Raw genomic sequence first — 21,270 nt, 5'->3', positions numbered from 1 at the left:
CAGCCATCTCATGCTTATGCTGTCTTCTACAGCCAGTATACAAGAATCAGAAAAATCAAATGCACGATACAGCAGAAAACATAAATGTGACACTGCAGAAATGCAAGCTATACAAGTTCCATATCATCCAGGGAACAGCTTTTATATACTGTAGACTAGTCTGTTACTACTACAGTTACATTAAAGCTCACTGTCACGCCAGGCAGTATAACACTAGATGGCATAAATTAAGACACGTGAGGTAAGCAATATGGGCGCCAGTTAATTATGATTAAAAGTTGTTCTCAAATTCACAGATTTTGGCTTTCACTGATTGTCATCTGAGTAATCACTCTATTGATAATTGAACTTTAATAACTGTATTTATACCAAAATCCATCACATTTTTTACTAAGAGACTACTATTAGTCAATACTAGTGTAATATTATACACATGATAGCGTTTATACTCACACCTTATACCCCTGACCAACATTCAAAACTCAGACTGCCCGTTTCATCAGCATTAGATCCATTTGTCTGTACTTAGTGTCACATTTAGCAGGAATTAAGCCTACATCTTTGACCAGCAGTAGCAAAGCTATGGCAAACTCTATACACTACATGAAAAAATTGTGTAAGTGCAATACTGAAAATGTAAACATTTGTTTTTGCCAGAAGACAAAATGACCCAGTCCTCTTCTTACAAGTGCCCCAGGGTATTTAAACCCAGAGAAAATCTTTAAACGTTTTACTCACAGGTGTAGAAGGTGGCGTCCAAAGGGTTAAGATCCCTGCCACACTTCACAGGAAATATCTGGACTTTGTAGCGTTTTCCTGGCACCAGGTTTTGTAACTCCAAGGTAACATTTGGGGTAGTGCTTTTGTTCCCATTACTCAGCTCCACTCTGTAGTGATCTACATTGACTCCTGGTGCTTTGTCCCAGCTCACAACACCTCCACCATGCGTCATACTGGACACGTTGACCTCCCCACTGAATAGTTCTGCAGACAAGCGAGTGCACAAGAGAGGGCTGGCCTGTGACAAGCATTGTTATTGTGGGGAAACACTGAATCTAAAAAACACCACTACAGGAAATAATTGTATATATGAATGGAATTTAAATACAGCTTGATTCTACACTTAAGAAATTGCAAAAATTATAGACTATATGAACAAAAGTATTGGGACACCTGCTTATTCATTGTTTCTTCTGAATTCAAGGGTATACAAAAGATTATCCTGCTTTTGTTGGAGTACCTATCTCTACTGTGCAGGAAAGGCGTTTTACTAGATTTTGTTTAGCTGTAAGGTTTTGATTGCATTCAGAGACAAGAGCGTTAGTGAGGTCAGGATGTTGGATGATCACCACCCCACTCATCCCCAACTCCACATCTCTTCCTAAAAGTATTGACTGGAGCACAACCCTCATTTACAGAGAACACAGTTCCACTGCTACACAGCTCAATGCTGGGGTGCTTTATACCCTCTAGCCCACACACATTAGACATGGTACCAATAGATTCAATTCAATGTCAATACTTCTCTACAGGGACTGGACAAGCTGTGTGTGTGTGCGCATGCATTTGCGCATCTGTGTCAGCAATGGGTGCAACTTAAAGTAGCTGAATGCATTCTTAGAAGAGGTCCACAAACATTTTGACATATAGTTGTATATACAGCACGTAACAACACTTCTTGTTGCTGAATGCAATCAAATCCTCACAGCAATGCTCCAAAATCTAGTAGAAAGCCTTCCCTGGACAGTAAAGACAGTTACTCAAACAAAGCAGGATACATTCTTAATAATGAGCCTTGATTTTGAAAAAATGATGAATGAGCAGGTGTCCCCATACTTTTGCCCACATAGAGTTGAGTCATTAGTTTATGCCTGATTTTGAATAGGTGGTGTCTCTACTTTTAAACAGTAGTTCTCAGAGTGGTCCTTCTGGGACTCCCAGATGATCTACCCCACATTTTAGAATGTGGAACATCTAGGAGAAACACTGGTTGGAGAAACACTACTTCACAACATTGCAAGCACAAGAACGCTGTATACCAGGCTTGCTCATCCAGAGTAGAGTACATCTAGTAATAGGTTGTGAACCGTTGGAGCAGCAGGGTTTTAATCAAACATACAGAGGCATGTGACGTGATAATTATGTTACACACAGGCGGCAGCACAGGACCAAACCTTCACACTGCTTTAGGCAACACATCCAGACAACACTCACATCAGTTCTTTTCTGTTGCAGAAAACATAGGTGGTGTAAACAACACTATAACCTGCTCTGAAGAAGAACACACTTAAAACATCTAGTCTTATAATCATTCACACACCAAATCCTACTGGATACATCCACAAATGAACGCCCACTGCTTGCATCATTGGTATCATTTGTGGGTACATGTTTTTACAGTGTAAATTACCATTATTTAGGGGATATTTTGTGGCAGAATCATTAGCGCAAGGCTATACGTCAAGTAGTACTACTAGTCCATTCCAGCAGGAACACTGGAACTATGGTGGATGGCCAGTCCACTAATTAGCTAACAATCTAAGTAAATAAATAAATAAATAATAAATAATAATAAATAAGTTAAACAATATCACATTTGTAAAGTAATTTTTTCCAACATCTTGTGCAATTCATGCCACAAGGAACAATCAAATCCTCACAGCAATGCTCCAAAATCTAGTAGAAAGCCTTCCCTGGACAGTAAAGACAGTTACTCCAACAAAAGCAGGATAAACTCTTTTTTAATACCGTTGATTTTGGAAAAATGATGAATGAGCAGGTGTCCCAATACTTTTGCCCACATAGAGTGGGCAAAAGTATTGTCATTTATTTAATACAAATATTATTTATTTATTCTGAAAGACAGGGGAGATCCTACCTAGTACTAAATAGGTAAATAAATATTAGGTCTTTTAGTGTATAAGTCAGTGAGTGTATAAGGGGATCTGTAGGACCTGTTGCCACTTTGGTGTTTCAGGCTGTCACTGTGGAGGCAGATGGTTAACCTATCATCAGTGACTTTGGTGTCCACACAGAGTTAATCAATGTGTGGTTCTGTAAATAAGACTATTACAGAAGCATGTCAGATCACCATAGCATGTAGTTACTTTTGAGGAAAACCTTGTGTATCCAAAGTAGCAACAGCCAATGGAAGCCAGAGTAAATATAATGTATTTCAAGCTATTTTGTAGCATTTCTGTTGGTCAATTTATCATGAAATTTGGCACAAATTACTGATAAATGGCAGTTTAAATTACAACATGACATGGTGTCTCAGTGAAGATGGAGATATCACAACAGACATGACGATATAAGCACTTGGACAACAGGGGCTTGGCCAAACACCAACAGAACTGCCGACCACGCGGCATTCTGTGGTCGGCATCAAGCCTGTAATTGGTGTTTTGGGAAATTGCTGCTACTGATGCCCTGTAGTTTTGACCCATGCACATTTTCCCCAAATGTCACTGAATCCTTTGTTATGAGCAAATACACTACATGTCCAAATGTTTGTGGACACCCCTTCTAATTAATGTACGCATCTGCTATAAGTTGCACTCACTGCTGACACAGCTGTTTAGTCCCTGTACAGAAGTACTGCCAAAAGAATAGGACTAATGCAAATGCAGCTACAGACACTGGGGACATGGGGGCTGTCTGTCTTATGATGTTTATCAAAAGTGAAAGAGTATTAACTTGTAGAGTGTATCATATTTCTGCTCTTTACTGACTTCATAGTTCAGAGGATTCAGTGACATTCAGAGGGAAAATAAGCCTTCATCAAAACGTATTGGGTTTTTTGCTGCAGCAATTTTTGATGCAAGCTAAAACTCAAAGGGATAAAATCTATCTATCTATCTATCTATCCATATATATATGGATAGATAGGTGTGTTGATGCTTACAGTCATTCAGGTCTACCAGCAGTGGCAAAAATCCCAGTCTACATGAAAATCTCATCATTCTTAAGCAGAAGTCAGCAAAGACCTTTTGACTGCTCTTTGTTCACTGCAGAATGTTCTTTTAGGAACTGGTTATGAGGGGCCTTGCTTTAACTTCTGTCAATTTTTGCCTGGAAACGAAGCAATTTCCATTCATAAGCTGTGAAACCCACCGGTCACAGTCCCTGTCCATCAGTTTTGTCTCTACTTCGATACACCTACAAATTCTGCAATCACATTATGGCCTTTGGCACAGACAACTAAATCATTAACATCTGCTTTGCAACCAGTTTCCACATCGAACTAGACATACACTATATCTGCAGGAGCCTGAAGTTACTACCACCTTAAACTTTTAAGGTGACTGTTTTTGTGTTCGGGGAGTAGACTCTACCTCTGTCTATGAAACAGTCTGCCCATCCTATATCAAAACTAACTGTATACCCAGATCTGAGAGAAGTAGCTTGAATCTGGAGATGGGTCCGACAGAATTTCCTGGGCAAGCATATGGGAGAAAAACAACAAGAACCACACAAAAACAATGCTGCTCCTTACCATCATAACAGATGAATGGCAGGTTTTCATAGCAATGCTTTTCTCTCCACATGCCAAAGCTGAGCAAGGCCACACACGAATCCTCAATATAGTCAGAGTCTGTTTTGGCAGTAGAGTAGCTGGTAGATGTGATGAGACTAGTAGAGGCACTGGTGGTAAGGTCTGTAGTAGTACTCGAGGATGTGCTGCGCACCGTATTAGAGGAGGTTCTGAGTGGGGTACTGGTGACGAGTGTAGATGTTTTAGAAGTGGTAAAGTCAGACGTGTTGAACTGTGTGATAGGAGTGACAAGGTAATCTGATCCGTTTATACAAGCAATTAGTCTCGCCAATTGTGGACAACGCGCCTGCTCATCAGTTGGTCTGCTTGTAGTACCAGACGTACTAGTAGTACCAGTGGTAGCAGTAGTACCAGTAGAGCTAGTAGTACCAGCAGTACTAGTAGATGGGAATGGAGATGTTGGCACAAACACATCTGGTTTCTTTGGGACCGGGCGACCAGGATACCAGTTCTGGTAGATAACAGGGGCACCATTAGACCACTGAGACCATGGAATGGACCCGCTAAGGTTCTGGCGAAGCCCAATCCAGTAGGCCGAGGAGAGATTCAGAGCAATGACTTTCTGAATGATGATATCGGCGTTTCCTGGGGTGATCGTGGTCAGGTCTTTGTAACAGACCTGACAGTAGTTCCTGGCATTGTCCCATGTGTTATTGAGCTGAATAGGAAAGTAGTCCTCCTTTGCCCAGATCACAGACACCACTAAAGAGACAGTGGGTAAGACAGAATGAATAACATTAGATAATTATCGTGGTCAGAGTTTGTTTATAGTCATCATCAGTGTTCATTTGAAGATGGTGTGAATAGCTAGTAAATGAATAGCATATGCAAATATTTTTAAGGCCAGGCTGTATGACTGTGGCCTTTTGTTTATGCAAATATAGCAAAAACAAAGTATTCCAGGAACCATAGAATGGATAAACAGTGAACGCTGCAAGATTCTCAACAGGCCCTTTTTTGTTTTGCAAGCTGTACTTTTTGCACATTAGTTTATTTTAAATTATTGTGGTTGCTGTATTTAATGTTTCACAAAGGTTTTGCCATTTCTGAAAGAAAAGTTTTAAATGGAAGCAAATATAAAAATGCCTTAAAATATAGAAAAATATCTGAATTAAAACGTTTCTCTACGACATACAGTCTCATTTCAAACCTCTCTGAACATTTTTTATTAAATAATGCAGAAAATCAATTTGCTTTCTCTTTTAAATAATATCTTCCATATCTAATAAACTATTGAGAATTTTTCATTTAAAGTCTATTTTAGGTGCTGAATCTTTTTCCTGACTATTTCTCAGAGCTAAAAAACCAATGGCAAGTGACATTAAATCACAAAATGTATCTGACCTACTAGGTACTTACACCTGGTTTTGGATATTAGTGATTATGCTAAACTGTCCACGTAACAAAAAAACATTTAGTGATTTTACTTTGCTTAGTTACATGTACTTAAATCTAAATATGTTTTCAGTGATAACTTTGTACTCAAATACGTTTTAGTTGTTAACTTTCACACTGATGAGCCATTAAATTAACACCACTTTTATATGACTAATATTGAGTAGGTCTCCCATGTGCTGCCACAACAGATCTGACCATTTGAGGCATGGACTCCACAAGACCTCTGAAGGTATCCTGTGGTATCTGGTACCAAAGCACACTCAGTAATTTCTTTTCCTGTCTGTTAAGCAGACTAACCCAAACTCACATTAGAGTTTATTCACAAAGTCAGTAAAGTGCTGAGAAACTTACCTGCTAAAAACAGAGGCCCCAGCAGAAACATCCTGTGAACTGTCTGAGCAAGATGTCCTTATTTATTAGACGAGAAGCACTACATATAGCTTTGAAAACAGACGAACTACTGTTTAGCAAAGCTGTGACTGGTTTGTGCTCGTATGCTTGTGTTGAGTATGATCCCTAGTGCCAACAGAACAGGGAAATACTTATCAGTTCTTCATTTGCATTTAGTCAACAACATGGAAAAGCAGCAAAGCTGGAACAAACAGTCTATTTAAGGAGCAGTTGGGGTGGGAACACAAAAACAGAGCAGCATTTCAGTTTATTGTCGTCATTCAATGACCACATAAGTCCCCTCATTTGCATGAATTTATTTTTTTGTAAACAACCCATTGATGTTTTAATAAAACTACAAAAAAAAAAAACAAAAAAAAAAACACATCGGAGCATAGATGTGAAGCATTCTGCTGCTCTGGTGGGTATCTTCACAACTTTGAAGAGCAATGCAAATTTGGAAGTTTATACTTAGTCCAGATATTTAGGAAACAGTTGAGTAAAGGTAGTCTGGCTAGCTGAATCCAGTGATTATTCCCATGTTACTTAGGACTGCACAATAGGTTCTGAATACTATATTACATTCACATTGAGGGCCTAACATTGGTGCTACATTATTATACTTTTGCAAAGCAATTTCCTAATGTATGGTCTTTCAGTTTATTCATATTTTGCTGCCTAATTATTAAAATATTATGGTTTTTGGTCATACAGCAATAAGAGACATTAGGGGCTGCTGCCAAAGACCTTGAAAGCACTTATGTTCGAGAGATTGCATGAAGACATAAGATTAGTCCCAAACCTAGAGCACCTGCGATTGCCCAGGATGCCCATAGCCCACAATAAAACCAGAAACCCTAGTTGGGCCAGATTTATGATCCAACTCAACTTTCAAAACACATTTACAAATCGGGCTGAAACCTCATAAAACAATATTTCAGGCATCAGGACATGCGACATATACAAAGCGTTCTTTGATCCAATTTCCTATTCCTATTTTATACCACAGTGAATTTAGTGGTTTTCAGTTCTGGCAGCATGATCCTGTGTTCTTTCATGGTTTTCCTGCTCTGAATAAAAGAAAAACATCTTCCTGCATTGACTTAGATAAGCTAGGGCAGGAAAAGCTCAAATATGCACAAGTACTGCATCAGGTCCGAGGACTGGGGTTAGAAGATAACTAACACCAACGCAGAAGATGAAGAGGAGACCATAGTTAGTTTTAAAAATAGCCTTTATCAAAAGTTTTTTGTTTTTGCATGTTATAGAAAATACAGCGCATCTTAACCACACTCCTCTTGCTGCTACTTCCCCTCAGTTCCAACCTCAAATGAAACCGCGCGGCAAACGCAAAGCGACAATACAAGGAGAGAGACAAAGGTGTAAGTGCAAAGCAATAATTCTTGTCATCTTAATAGAAATAAAGTGTTAACCCCCCCCCCCCCCATATTCTCCACATTGCATTGAGCCAGAGGAAGTTACAACAGAGATCCATGAGTTTTTTCACATTCAAAAAAATAAAGCACACATTAGAAGTAGTACAAAAACACTTGTCATATAAAAAAAAAAGATCTGGAATGACAAAAATAGAAGATAAAGACATGGAAATTTCCTCTTAACATCTACTCAACAAAACAATTATGAACTGACCAGGGGTCGAACTCTCAACAGTTAATACATGATAATCAATGCCACAGTATCTGTGACTTACACAGCAGAACACCTGTTCCCAAGGAGCAAAGGTTTTGCCTCGAAATGAGGTGCAAAACAGTGGCACATCAAAGTGGAAAACCAGACAACGAACAGAGCTCCAGGTTTCAGTAGGGCAGTGAGATAGCAGAACAGTAAACAATAAAAAAATGCTCAATACAACAAGTTAAGCTTATAGTGATACAAAACATAGAAAAGTAAAGAATTGGCCTTTGTTCAGTCAGTGTCCGTCTTCTCGTCCTTCACAAGCAGCTTCTTGCCAGTAGTCCGCTGTATGAGGTCCTGCTCCTGTTTGGTGAAGCTTTTGGACGCACTAGAAAGAAACAGTATAATGTTGCTGCGGTTTTTAGAGAGTCAAATTTAAACGTCAACTTTCACTTTATTTAAAGGACCAAAAATAAATAAATAGAGAACTAATAGCAGTAAAGGATTGCGCCATCTCCAAACACAAATCCTTGCCCCTTAATTTGATCTTTTTACAAAAGACTGATATTAAGTCTGACATAACCTGTGTTTTATGTAGAATTCTGCATATTTTAGGCAACATAGGATAGTGTGCCAGTTAATATTGCAATTAGAAAAATTATGTTTTTCTCTTCTTAATTAAACACACACTTTAAATGCTCAAAGTTGCAGATTTCTGCATTTACAGCACCGCAATAGGAGTACATAAAGAATCAGAACAGTCTTATTCCAGCTAATATAATATAATCTGTAATCAGAGTTCCTTTTCCAAACCACTGTAAAGATTCTTCAAGAATCCATGGACAGCCTGCTGCAGCCCTTAGTTCTAAACGCAAACAACTATGGCCAAAAATAAGAAAATAAATAAAAGTAAATAAATAAAACCTATTTTTACATTTCTTTTGACTTTACGGCACCAAATCGCCAAAGAAAGCTTTTTACCGTTTCAGCTTGTACTTGTCCTTATCTGCAGCAGGCATTGCGTCCATCAGCTCCAAGCTGTCGTTTATTGTCTTCAGCATGTTGAATCTTTCTTTTCCTCGGACCTAGAAAACAAAAAGACCCATGAGAAGAGTTTCAATTAATTGTATAAGTCTTACTCAGACAGTCATTAACCATAAAGAAAGCTGCTGAAAGAACTTCACTCACATGAAGAACAAAGACGTCATCATCACTACCAGAATCAATCTTGATCTTCTTACAGGACGACTCTGCAGCAGGGGTGGGCTGAGAGTCCAGAGCTGAACACTCTGAAGCGAAATGGGTGGAAACTGGGTTAAAGACAAGTTTGCCTCGCTCATTTACATTTAATCATGAATTGTTTTATTATTAAACATAATTATTCCTGGCAAGTAGAGCCTGCATGCATTTCTCTTTCTTATCTTGGCTGAAAAAACCCAGTTTGTTTGCTTCCTCATTTGATGCCCCAAAGGGATATAAGCCACGCCTTCTTTAACAGTTACAACCGTGGTAAGCACAGAACTTGCATGGTCTTGTAATATCATGGCTTCATGCCAACTGTTTTCAGATTTGACTAGCAATTATCCAGGACTTGGGAACCCTAGTACACCAAGGGAACCTGACTTGCTTAGTTATTTGAGCCAATAGGTGATATGAACTTTAGTTGAAGATTAGTTTAGACAATAAATAAATATCATACTGTTGTGCCAGTTGTATGTGGCTAATGTAGCTAATCAGTACTAGACCCTTAAACTGCACCTCATCAGTTAGCAGTGTGCTATCTATCAAAGAAGCACAGATTTATCCCATGCTATATATATATCTGTTGGATGCCAAAGAATTCAGCTAAACAACAACATTGAAGTCAACATTGAAGCCAGTTAGACAGGAAGCCAGTCTAACTGGCTTCCTGTAGCTGCCCGCAACAGATTCAAAACCCTGACGCTGGCCTACAAAGCCAAGAATGGACCAGCCCCTCCGTACTTGATGGCAATGGTCAAAAGCCGGTCTGCACCAAGAGCCCTTCGAGCTTCAAGTACGGCTCGGTTCGACCCGCCATCCCTCAAAATCCACGGAAGACAAGCGTCCAGGCTTTTTTCTGTCCTGGCACCAAAGTGGTGGAACGAGCTTCCCCTGGGTGTCCGAACAGCCGAGTCGCTTGCTGTCTTCAAATGCAGACTGAAGACCCATCTCTTCCGAGAGTACTTGGATGAATAGAGTACTACGGTCGTCTTATTGTATTGTGTTTAGTAATGGGTGTCTAAGCTTAGAGGTTTCTTTTGAATTATTAGTCTATTCTAACTAGCTAAGGTTTTTTCTTGGGTAAATAGCAAATCACTTTGTAAGTCGCTCTGGATAAGAGCATCTGCTAAATGCCATAAATGTAAATGTCTATTGTAGGTCACCAAACTACAGTACTGCAATTAGCTTTACAGACCCCCCTCTTTCTTCAGGGATTACTGTATTAGCTTGGCTTCATCTACGCCTCTGCAGGCCCAACTGTGTTCCATCTTCTATAGCTTGATCTTAGAAGAGGTTGGTTAACATATTCTAAACTCCAGTTTACCGCAACCGAACTCTACTAACGGCAGGTACTTAGTTCAGTTCTACCACCCAGTCACCGTTGCTTACTTCTCTTAGCTCCCGTGGCCGTCTTCACAGTTTTCTTTTCAAGATTCTCTTCTTCGGTTTTGCGGTCTCGACCAGGGCAGGCACAAACACGGACCTCAAAGCACTGTCGACCCAAAACGTGTCCGCTAACAAAACATCACGAGCACAAAAATAAGAATCAACCCGAGTGAGTTAAAAAAAAGTTCTAAATGATAAACTCGATTGTCACATGCACATTAGATGATTTATAGTCATCACTCTCCTGTCACAAACTTCTGGCAAAATCCCTCAGATGCAGAGTCAAATCTGCACTTTCAAGCAAATTCTCAGAAATGGATCATGTAGTAAGACAGAACTGTCTGGTCTTGAATGACACATTCTTTCAACAGCAAAAACGCAAGATTTGCATAATATTAAAAGCACTACGATTTGAACTACCCTTTATTTTTATTATTTCTTATTAAAAATTACTTAAAAATTCAGATTTTCACCATTTCCTCCCCAATTTGGACCGCCAATTACCCAGGGATTATTTCTTATTTTGAATTTCTCTTCAAAGTCTTGTTTCATAAAATGTATTCAAAGATTCAATCTCTTCTTTTTGTGTTTTGGCAGTGTACAGGCCCCATGAATCTGGGATATTAGAAGCTGGGTAGTGTAGCACCAGGAATTATAGGAAGCAAACAGGAAGTGCGGGGGGGTGGGGGGGTGAGGGACTTACTCGTTTGTCTCCAAAGTCATGATGGTTAGAATCGGCCGGCGATTCATACCACCTAAACAGCTGCTGTTGCACATGTAGTTTAACAGTATGGTCGTGCCCTCTGAACCCAGCTGCAAGAGTAGAATGAGAGGCAGAACAAAAGGAAAAATATTACCAAATGCATGACAACATCATGTTAACCTAAAAACATTAAACTAGGTCAACAGCCATGTCTTAACAGCACAGCCTGAGCCAAATCTTTCAACACTGATGACTAAAAAAAACTAGTTTGACAGCAGAGAGCTCAGTGTAAACTACCTGAGGTGTTTCATAGGGCACTGTCACACTCTGCCTCTTAGTGTTTAGGTCCTCAAGATACTGAGCTCTTTGACTGCCTTCCACACGGATCAGATGACTACGATGAACAACACCTGTGGAAGGAAGGGAAATTTCCATTACATAAATCATAGAACCAAAACTAAAATGTTACTAGTTAAGACCTTATTATCATTAATTAAGGACCTTTACAGCACCTTTACCAACTGGTGGAATGTGGGTTTTATCCTATTTCTGTTGTAGTAACTTCTCTACTGTCCAGGAAAGGTTTTCTACTAGATCTACTAGAATGTTTTGCATGGAGAACCATTATTCCAGAGAACAAAGCCCCACAGCTCACCTGCAATTTATTCATGGCGTTAACAGGCCCATGCTCATCTGCTGCTCAAAACTTCTCTACAGGGACTAGACAAGCTGTCTGTGCATGCATTTGCACATCAGAGGGAGCATAAATGACCATATTAGTGTATTGTAAGATCCTAAAGATCCTCAGAACTTACTAATGAAATAATAAAAATAATAAAAAAGATAAAAATAAATAAATAAATAAAACCCACATCACAACATGCATTTGCTCTTTTGTTCAAGAGTACTACCAAGCAAGACCTGGTATAATACATGGTTTATTTGAACTCCTTGAGCTCCAAGTCCATCATAAATAACTCACAAATTACAGAGGACTAGTTCCGATTTCCAAAAAAAGACAATCAAGCTGCACGTCAGTATTCATTTTACTACCTTCGTTATTTTCTGCAACACTCTGGTGATGAGGGCAGCGCAGCACCACCTCGGAGACGTGGTCAGGTTTCTTGTAGATAGCTGTGGCCCTGAGGATTGCTCCCTGAGGGGGCTCCCTCTCCACCAAAACATCAACCGGACAGGTCTTTGCCAGCTGGCAGTACAGTTTATTCAACAATGTTGAATACTGCAGGGAGGAATGAGTGGGAGACAAAGTACATTAGGTACAAACAGCACTTTTATGAAAATGTTTCACTACAGAGGAGGGAAAAAAAGCCAAACCCTTATGTCCTGATGTTGTTGATCAGGATTCTCAAGATCATAGCCAATTACCATGGTTATACAGCTGTCCTCAATTAATCTATAACATTTAATCTATCATACTTGGAGAACAAGATCTCGTTCATATACTCCTGGTCACTGGTGAAGTCTAAAATCCAAAGTGTTGATTTGTCTAGCCTCTATTCCTGTGATATGATTCTGACCAGACACCTCTGTTTACAGCTGCTAATTTTAAATAAATTCAATTTAAATTTAAAGTGAAAACCCTGTCTTCTTAACCAACTGATTCAGTCCTATTATTTTAGAAGAACACCACAATCATTTCAGCCCTCATAAGTCCAACTAATAATTAATAAATAATTAATAAATTTCTGTTAAGAGATTTTATAAAACCCTCATAACTTACTGTGGAGATGGCAGACTTTGCTGTGCTGGACTGGTTGAAGCGTACATGAAAGCCATATTCTCCAGGGTAGTCACTGGTGGCTGGTACCACTGCAGCTGGAGGGGGCAGACTGTCCAGAGAGGGCAAAATCTCACCAGGAGCAGCGACATTCCCTGTGGCCTCCGAGAGTTCCAGCTCATCAAAGTTCTCAGTGAAGTTGCCATCAGGCAAAGCCTATTAAAAATGTGGTGTAAATTAAAATATAGTGACAGTGTTTCCAGATTTCACTAGTGGAATGAACTATTACTGAAATGAAACAAATGGGTCATCATTATCAGCTGGCTAGTAATACATTTTTTTTTTCTTAAACCAACAGGACGATGGAAAACTCACAGCAGTGAGCCAGGCATCACTGTCTGCTCGGGGCAGTTCTGCAATGAGGTGATTGAGCCCCCTGAATGGAAAACACAGAAAATATCATGAACTACTGTGCTTGGATATTTCACAGGAGCAAGATTTAAAACGATTACATCAAGGCTTCAATTAAAAAAAATAAAATAAAAAAAAAGTATAAGTGTATATATATATATATATATATATATATATATATATATATATATATATATATATAAAAAACAGTATCAGAAAATGCCACAAAATGCCTCCGCTTCAGTGGTGCAGTCTAGTCTTGAGTCCAGGAAAAGAACATACACATCAAGTAGCTGTTTGTTAAATACATTCACTCATTCAACTGGTATTTATGGTGTAATCTGACTTTGAATAAAATGCAACCTGTATTTATTATTACTACACTTAATATTTATCTAAATTCTGACCTAAAGCTAATTTAAGTCCTCCTTTACACTGTCCAATAATTATCAGAAAGGAACAAACAAAAAGCATCAGCTCTGCAGGTTCTACAGGATCACGTTGTGGTTCCGACTTGAATGCTCTGCTTTCAGCTGCCAAAGGGAATATATCTCAGAATATACACATTATGTTAACTTACATGTCAGAGCCTATGTCTCCCCATAGTTGCTCAAAAGTGCCCTGGCTCATGGGCATCACCCCAATCTCAAGGTCACTCATGACTGCTCTCCTCCACCGTCAGCCAGCAGGATCAGAAACCTGCACAGTGAAGACAGGGAGGTGGCAGGGTCTGGGAAAAAGAGACATGACGGAAAACATCATTAGAGTAGCATCATATGGAAGAAAAAATAAATAGTAGTAGTAAAAATGAAGGGGAAATGTTTCACATGTAGAAAGAGTTTGATTTGGCCAGGCAGATTTTGAACCCGATTAGGGAAAGTGACAATCCAGGGTTCCCAATTTCAGTCCTAAGCAGTACTGTGTGCTTTCCCCCATCTGATCCGGCTTATTAGCGAAATCACTCTGCTCCTTGTGCGTGTTCAAGAAGAAAAGACAAAAAACATGCAGAGCATGGGGTCTCGAGGACTGACTTCAGGAGTCTCTGCACTAATCAGTTACAGACTTGTGCACTTGTCTCAATAGAAATCTTTCTGAAATATTATAAACACAAGCAACAATAAGACTACGGGTGGAGGGGGGGCCTGCAGGACGGCTCAAACCCTTGCTTTAAACTACCTTCCTTTTTTCCTTGTTCTTTTAAACGTTAAAGACGGAAATAAAAGTATTTTTATTTAGAATATTAAAAGAAGTCAGGCCATATTTTACCAACTTAGCCATTCACAGCAACAGAAAATCTGACCGGGGTCCCATGCGTCTCCATTTCTGCCGGTTCTCTCGCCCCCTCACCACTGTTTGATATAACTTTACTATGTCAGTTGTTTCTTAAGTTGTGTTAGAATATCAAAACAGACTAATAAAAATGCTTTAAAATGATTTGGAATAAAATCTTTACACTAACTTCCAATGAAAGTTAAAAAGGGTTTGCCAACTTGTCCTGTTAGAAGATAAATAAATAAATAAATGAATACATACATAGTCATTTGGAAATATAATTAAGGTTTTGTCGTGACAGTGATGGATTTATATGTAAAATATTGGATCTAAATATCAGTCAAATCTAAATTTCTGTTGGATATTGATGATTTGATTGTGAGCAATTATTCAATTCTGATCAGTGTGTTTTCTAAGACTGCACAGAAATTATTAATTTAAGTTTAAAAATGATAAATTTATAAATATTAATTTCAGCAATGAATTATTAATTTTATTATTTTTTTTATTACTTTTTATTATTAATATATTAATTTAATTTATTTTTTAGGGAATCCTCTCAAACTTTCTTTTTGAGATGGAAACTGCTTAATAACTTACTGACTTTCAGTGTTTAGAAATGTGCTTTTCTGTCGGGTGAATTTGTTGGGCGCCATTTGAGAAAGTAAACAGACTACAGTAAAGCCGCCAAATCAGAGATTTGTACATCAAAACCTCACAAGACAAGATAACAGTTTAGCAGTGCAGTGAATTCAGGATATCGACAGCTTTTTCCCTCAAGACATTGTCATTTCCCCCCTTTTATAAAAACAGTGTAGCCTGAGCGTCACCCCACCTCCCAGCTCTGCACACACGGCCGTGCTTTCTCTTTTGTTGCTGACCTGCAGGCCCACGCTGCCTGAAAGGCCGTCCGGCAACAAAGCTGGCTCAGTAACCTCACCTCTCGAGTTTATTTCCAGATTTAAAAAGCTAAAGGCGAAGCGATGCCCTGCTGTAAAACAACAAGGTTATAGTGTTTGCTCATTTGCCTGCGACTTTCCAAACAGCACACTAGCTAACTTGCTCTCTTCACTTCCGACTTAGCCATCAGAGCACGCGGAGCCTGACCGAGTCAAATCACAGAAGTTAGATACCTCGCCTCCCGCTCCGCTCCGCTCCGCTCTCCAGCACTCACACAGCCCCACCGCTTTCTCTCTGCAGGGAAACGCGCTCAGAGGGAGAGCTGGTGAGTGACCTGAGACTTTACCAAGCGCTTCTTCGTTAACTTAAATTAGCATTAATCTCTCCTCCACGGTGTCGCTGGGTGAGGGGGTGATTTCCCCGAGTGGGCGGGATTTAACTCCACCAACCAGAGGCGTCGATCCGGCCTACGCGTGTTTTTGAACGCTGGGGCGCAGAGCAGCACAGAGCGGCTCCTTCAGCCTTTAAAAACACACCCTGTGCGTGCTTTAGTGAGGGGACGTTGAGTCCAGCTCAATAACCATATTCAGTAGGATAAGGAAATGCCCCTGGTTCAGTTATTACTGTGTATGACATTACATTTTCTGTTATTTCTCATGATTTTGCAACACTCAACTATATTGCCATCCAAGTTATATTATTCTTTTTATTTTTATTATTTTATTATTTTAAAATAATTTTCCTGCCGGATTTGTGCTAAATCACACCACAGTTTTTTTTAGATACAGACACCATTCCAACTGTGGTCTGGTCCGACTGTGGGGTTGTCAGGCGTGTAAACAGCTTTTCTGATATTGGGATTTGATCCATAGGAATTCATTTGGGTTCAGAAGGTCTCTTCCTGTGTCACAACGACACACCAGCAACGACCAAACAGTCACAGAGTCCCACAGCAATCACTTGGTAACACCCTATCAACCACCAGAGACAACACAGCAGCCACCTAGGATACCATTGCAACCACTAAGTAACTCCAAAGCAACCATATAGCTACATCATAGCAACTACCTAGAAACTCCATAGCAACCACTTAGCAACTCCACAGCAACCATTTAGCTATGTCATAGCAACTACCTAGAAACACCATATAAATCACTAAGCAATCCCACAGCAACCATTTAGCTACACTATAGCAACTACCTAGAAACACCATAAAAATAACTAAGCAATCCCACAGCAACCATTTAGATATGCCATAGCAACTACCTCGAAACACCACAGCAAACACTAAGTCACTCCACAGCAACCATTTAGCTACACCATATCAACTACTTAGAAACACAGTAGCAAGCACTAAGCAACTCCACAGCAACCATTTAGCTACACCATAGCAACTACCTAGAAATACCATAAAAATCACTAAGCAATCCCACAGAAAACATTTAGATACACCATAGCAACTACCCCGAAACACCACAGCAAACACTAAGCAACTCCACAGCAACCATTTAGCTACACCATAGCAATCACCTAGAAACACCACAGCAAACACTAAGCAACTCCACAGCAACCATTTAGCTACACCATAGCAATCACCTAGAAACACCACAGCAAACACTTAGCAACTCCACAGCAACCATTTAGCTATACCATAGCAACTACATAGAAACACCATGGCAACCACAGCAATGAAGCAATGAATGTTTGTTCTAAAGTGAACACAAAGGGCTCAGTGTTGTTCTCCCCCAAATGAAGGGAGACTCTGAGTGTGATGGTGTCACATTTTCCCAGAACAAAGGCAGCAACAAGATGAATATGTCAGTGTGGTACTTTATGGTTTCATAAGGGTAAACTATTAACACATGCAAATTTTATTATGACCATTCAGCGCAGTACACTGTGCAGAGCAAGGACGCTCAATTTTGCAGATTCCACACACCTGCCCCAGGTAATGAACATCTTCATTTGGAAAATATAATAAACGACTGTATTAATGTTTTGATAGCACTGTAATATGTACTGTGATTCTACTGTTTATTGCCTTTTATTGAAATGATTGTGTATTTTAAAGCGAATACTGTATTAATGTTAAATAGTGAGTACAACATACTGCCACATCACATTTCTTGCCCCTACATTTCTACATTTTCTCACTCAAAGAGCAATTCTTGGGATGAAGGCTATTTCCTCCTGTACCAGAGACCTTCACTGAAACACACAATATAATAATGAGAGAGAGAGAGAGAGAGAGAGAGCAGGTTAGCAGATATACTCACAGAATGAACACACTGGTTTAAATCACTGGTTTAAAGTATTGTCTGGCATGGCTGTTTTATGCATAAAGTGACCTTCACCCATGCTGCCATTTATCAGGCTTTAATTAGATTGTTAGGCTATGGCTTATTCACAATCATCGTTAGGGACGGTCGGGTGATGCAGCTTTATAAATACTCTGACTCCTCTGTGCAGCTGCTCAGCACCCTGACCATTAAAGCAGGAGAAGCTATGAGAAGTTTAAGATAACTGTTTCCTCTGTGTGTTATGTAATTCAGAAATAGCAGTTAACAAGAACTGTAGCTTTCTGAGACAACTTGCTAGAAAGTCAAATCAAAACTAGGCACAGTGCCAACAGTGTATCTGCTTCAGAGAGTCCTATTCTATTGCCAATACGTCTCTACAGGGACTAGACAAGCTGTGTGTGTGTGTGTGTGTGTGTGTGTGTGTGTGTGTGCTTTGCACATCTGTGTCAGCAATGGGTGCCACTTAAAGTAGCTGAATGCGTTCATTAAAAGGGGTGTCCACAAACTTTTGGACATATAGTGTGTGTAAATAACCTCAGTTCTGGCTGGTTGCCCTGTGTTTTATTCAAAAAGCAGTCTGGGTTGAAATGCTCCTTATGATTGGGCATGGCTCTGTGTTTGTTTTTTAATTTTTTAAAATTCAGTTTATCGTAATTGTGGTCCTAAATAATCTGATTAGATCAGATGGGGCATCTCTGCTGACAACAAATGTAACCTTAATATGTTGAGTTATGAATTAGTGTTCAAATAACATGCTTTTAAAATAGGATTTACACATAAAATGACATTCGCCTGTGATGCTCTCTATGACGTTCATTAAATGTTTCCATCACCTGACCAAAGCTGTCAGCTGTTTGACTAGCGGTCACATGGCCTCTTTGTTGGTGTAAATGAATCAGAGAGTGAAGGAGCGAGCGCGATTCTGTCTCCTTGACCTTCTGACCTTGTAGTGTGACTTTCAGATTTGAACCACAATTGCCTGAAGCCTAAATGCTAGACGAGAAGTGTGACTGTGCTGTTTGCTCCACTTTCTTAGCATTATCTTTAGTATTTCTCAGAAAGCAGAGCATTTTTGCATTGTTCTGCCAACATTCTGCATTCCCAAAGTGGATAAGCCGCAGCAGACCCACGAGTGGCATCGGGTTTCTCTGGGTTTAGTGAGTGAGGCGCACATGACTGGCTGGGGCCCTCACTTCAGCTGACTGGTATCAGGTTCATCTGCTCCTTCTCAAATCGGCCAAATCATAGGGCCGGACAGGGAGGGGGACAGTGACGATGGACAAGAAGAAAAGAGGAAGGACAGAAAAAAAAATGTGGCGTCAGATGGGAGGGTGTTATGTGGGTGGGAACGGCAGGTGACATTGACAGGACTGGCCCAGATGTTTTAACACTGTAACTCTGGCCAACCTCCAGCAGCCACCTTTACCGAATCTCGTCTCCCCAGACCACCCCCATGTTCTCAGGCCGCAGTGGTACGATCCACAATTGAGGAACACCTGTTGTGTGGGGAGGATTAATCTTCTTTTTATGTGGAAATGGGGTGTGGGGAGTAGTGGGGGGAGTGAGGAGGAGGGTTGGGGTGGGAGGTTGGCTCAGTGTATGACCCCTTTGGCATGTGTTCTAAAATAGTAAGGGATTTATGAGTGATGAAAAGATGGACAATAGCAAGCAGGTCAGAACAGTCAAGTCCCATTGGCTTCAAGTTACAGCTATGTGGGGGGGAGTGGGGATTGTGACCCTTAACCTCTCATGTGTTTTGACCCTACATTTTGAACCTTGTTTGAATGTCTATTTTAGAGCACATGTAGCTGTATACTGAATCCACTGCCTTCCTACGAAACACTGTAATGCCTTATTGTCCCTTTCCCTTTCTCTCAGTGATGAGAGCTGATTCTCTAGCTGCTATTGGCCTCCCTTACAATACAGCAATTACCACAACGTTATGATATATTGATATATAAGATATATAACGATTTAGTTAACAAGCCTTAGCCAAATTTGAGCAAACCAAGGAGCCTAGCTAGCTAGCTACTAGCCAAGGTTAGCTGCTCTGTCGAGGTCGATTAGATGAGTTTGTAATTCGAGCAGTTATGGTTTTATAGCTGTGGGCAAGAAGGCTCTGATGGACACTGAATTTATAGTAGAATGTTCTGTTCCACCTTAAAAGATGCAGCAACTTTGCTTCTTATGTGTATTACTTTGCAGACGGCAGAATGTAACTGCTGCACCATTTAAGGTGGAATTGAGGATTTCCTTATGACCAAGTAAGGCCATCCAGGGTGCCTATACCATTCGTTCAGTATGCTGGGTTACTCATTCATCATGTCAATGTTATTTCTGTTTTATGAAATGTTAAAAGGCCTCTTTTCTGGGTTATTTCTGATATTTACACATATATATTTGCTTTATGGACTTTGAACCACCTAAAATAGCCTTGCCCACCCCATTTATACAGTCTTAGACATCAATGCTAATGTTTTTGTATATTTCTTATTTTTGTTTTTATCGTTTTTTGGTGTGTCAGTGATTTTTATATAAATAGTAGTTGTGATGAAGTGTGTATCTTTTACATTTTTCTTGAACGTTAATAATTACATAATTTTATGTAATACATTTATATATATATATATATATATATATATATATATATTAGTTGTATATATAGTTGCATTATAGTTCATTATATTTATATACTATATATATATATAGTTTTATTTTAATGATATATTTTGATGTATTGTCTGTGCTTATTGTTTTGTCTATATTGAACAGTGTACAAAATGTCTATTAAATAAAAGAACTTAAAGCGTTATCCTAAAAGTGTCTAAAACCTCTGATGGGATTTTTCTCGTGTTTAATTCTTGAGCTCTTCTCAGATTTACAACCGCACTGTTATCCTGGAAACACACACCTGTCCCTGAGCTCTTACTGTATGTCCACATAATACACTCCTCACTCCTGCAGCCAATGGCGCTTAAGGTCAAGGCAGACTCGTGCTTCACAAGCGAGCTCGAGCGGGACCTGAGGAGCGGTACCACTGCCAAGATTTACCACAGAACCCATCCCCTACCCCCCACCCCTCACACACACATACACACACCCTCAAAACCCTCCTATCCACTCCTACACCCCCCCCCCCCCCCCCTCTCTCTCTCTCATGTACACCGAAAGGAGCGCGAGAGGCTGCGCTGCTGTCCTTCTGTCCGGGCTGGACAGTCGCTGAGCTTCATTCACACACGGGCAGATTTTGGAGGCTGTTCTCTCTCTCTCTGAATCCGCAGGCCTTATTTATAACTGGCATACTGATAAATCCCTGAGGAATAACGCTTCTTTTCCATCG

The 21,270-nt window shown here is 39.9% G+C and overlaps 2 protein-coding genes across 2 annotated transcripts in view; both read right to left on the bottom strand.

The window, feature by feature from the left end:
- LOC140562350 (receptor-type tyrosine-protein phosphatase eta) overlaps positions 1–4,944 on the bottom strand; it is a 12,229-nt gene extending 7,285 nt beyond the window's left edge. Inside the window, exons 1-2 of the mRNA XM_072687911.1 lie at positions 4,496–4,944; positions 739–984 (exon numbers count right to left, since the gene is read on the bottom strand). Of these exons, the coding sequence (XP_072544012.1) occupies positions 739–984; positions 4,496–4,547 (298 nt within the window). The 5' untranslated portion in view covers positions 4,548–4,944. The remainder of the gene's footprint in view (positions 1–738; positions 985–4,495) is intronic.
- Positions 4,945–7,559: 2,615 nt separating this feature from the next.
- On the bottom strand, positions 7,560–16,042 carry LOC140562351 (cellular tumor antigen p53-like). Its single transcript, XM_072687912.1, has 11 exons — positions 15,864–16,042; positions 14,039–14,188; positions 13,423–13,483; positions 13,051–13,263; positions 12,363–12,549; positions 11,607–11,719; positions 11,310–11,419; positions 10,610–10,734; positions 9,167–9,267; positions 8,960–9,063; positions 7,560–8,366 (listed from the first exon to the last, which is right to left on the bottom strand). The coding sequence occupies exons 2-11, from the start codon at positions 14,116–14,118 to the stop codon at positions 8,270–8,272; spliced, it is 1,191 nt and encodes a 396-aa protein (XP_072544013.1). The 5' UTR covers positions 14,119–14,188; positions 15,864–16,042; the 3' UTR covers positions 7,560–8,269.
- Positions 16,043–21,270: the final 5,228 nt, after the last annotated feature.

The sequence above is a fragment of the Salminus brasiliensis genome, chromosome 9 (assembly GCF_030463535.1).
Source record: "Salminus brasiliensis chromosome 9, fSalBra1.hap2, whole genome shotgun sequence".
Taxonomy (NCBI): domain Eukaryota; kingdom Metazoa; phylum Chordata; class Actinopteri; order Characiformes; family Bryconidae; genus Salminus; species Salminus brasiliensis.
This window is presented reverse-complemented; position numbering and strand designations above follow the sequence as displayed.

Bases quoted from the DNA above. Each gene is read 5' to 3' on its own strand.
- LOC140562351 (XM_072687912.1), bottom strand. From the start codon at position 14,118: ATGAGTGACCTTGAGATTGGGGTGATGCCCATGAGCCAGGGCACTTTT. The intron at 13,484-14,038 runs GTAAGTTAACAT...TTTTCCATTCAG, and splicing joins GGAGACATAGGCTCTGACAT to GGGGCTCAATCACCTCATTG. The intron at 12,550-13,050 runs GTAAGTTATGAG...TCCTCCCTGCAG, and splicing joins CAAAGTCTGCCATCTCCACA to TATTCAACATTGTTGAATAA.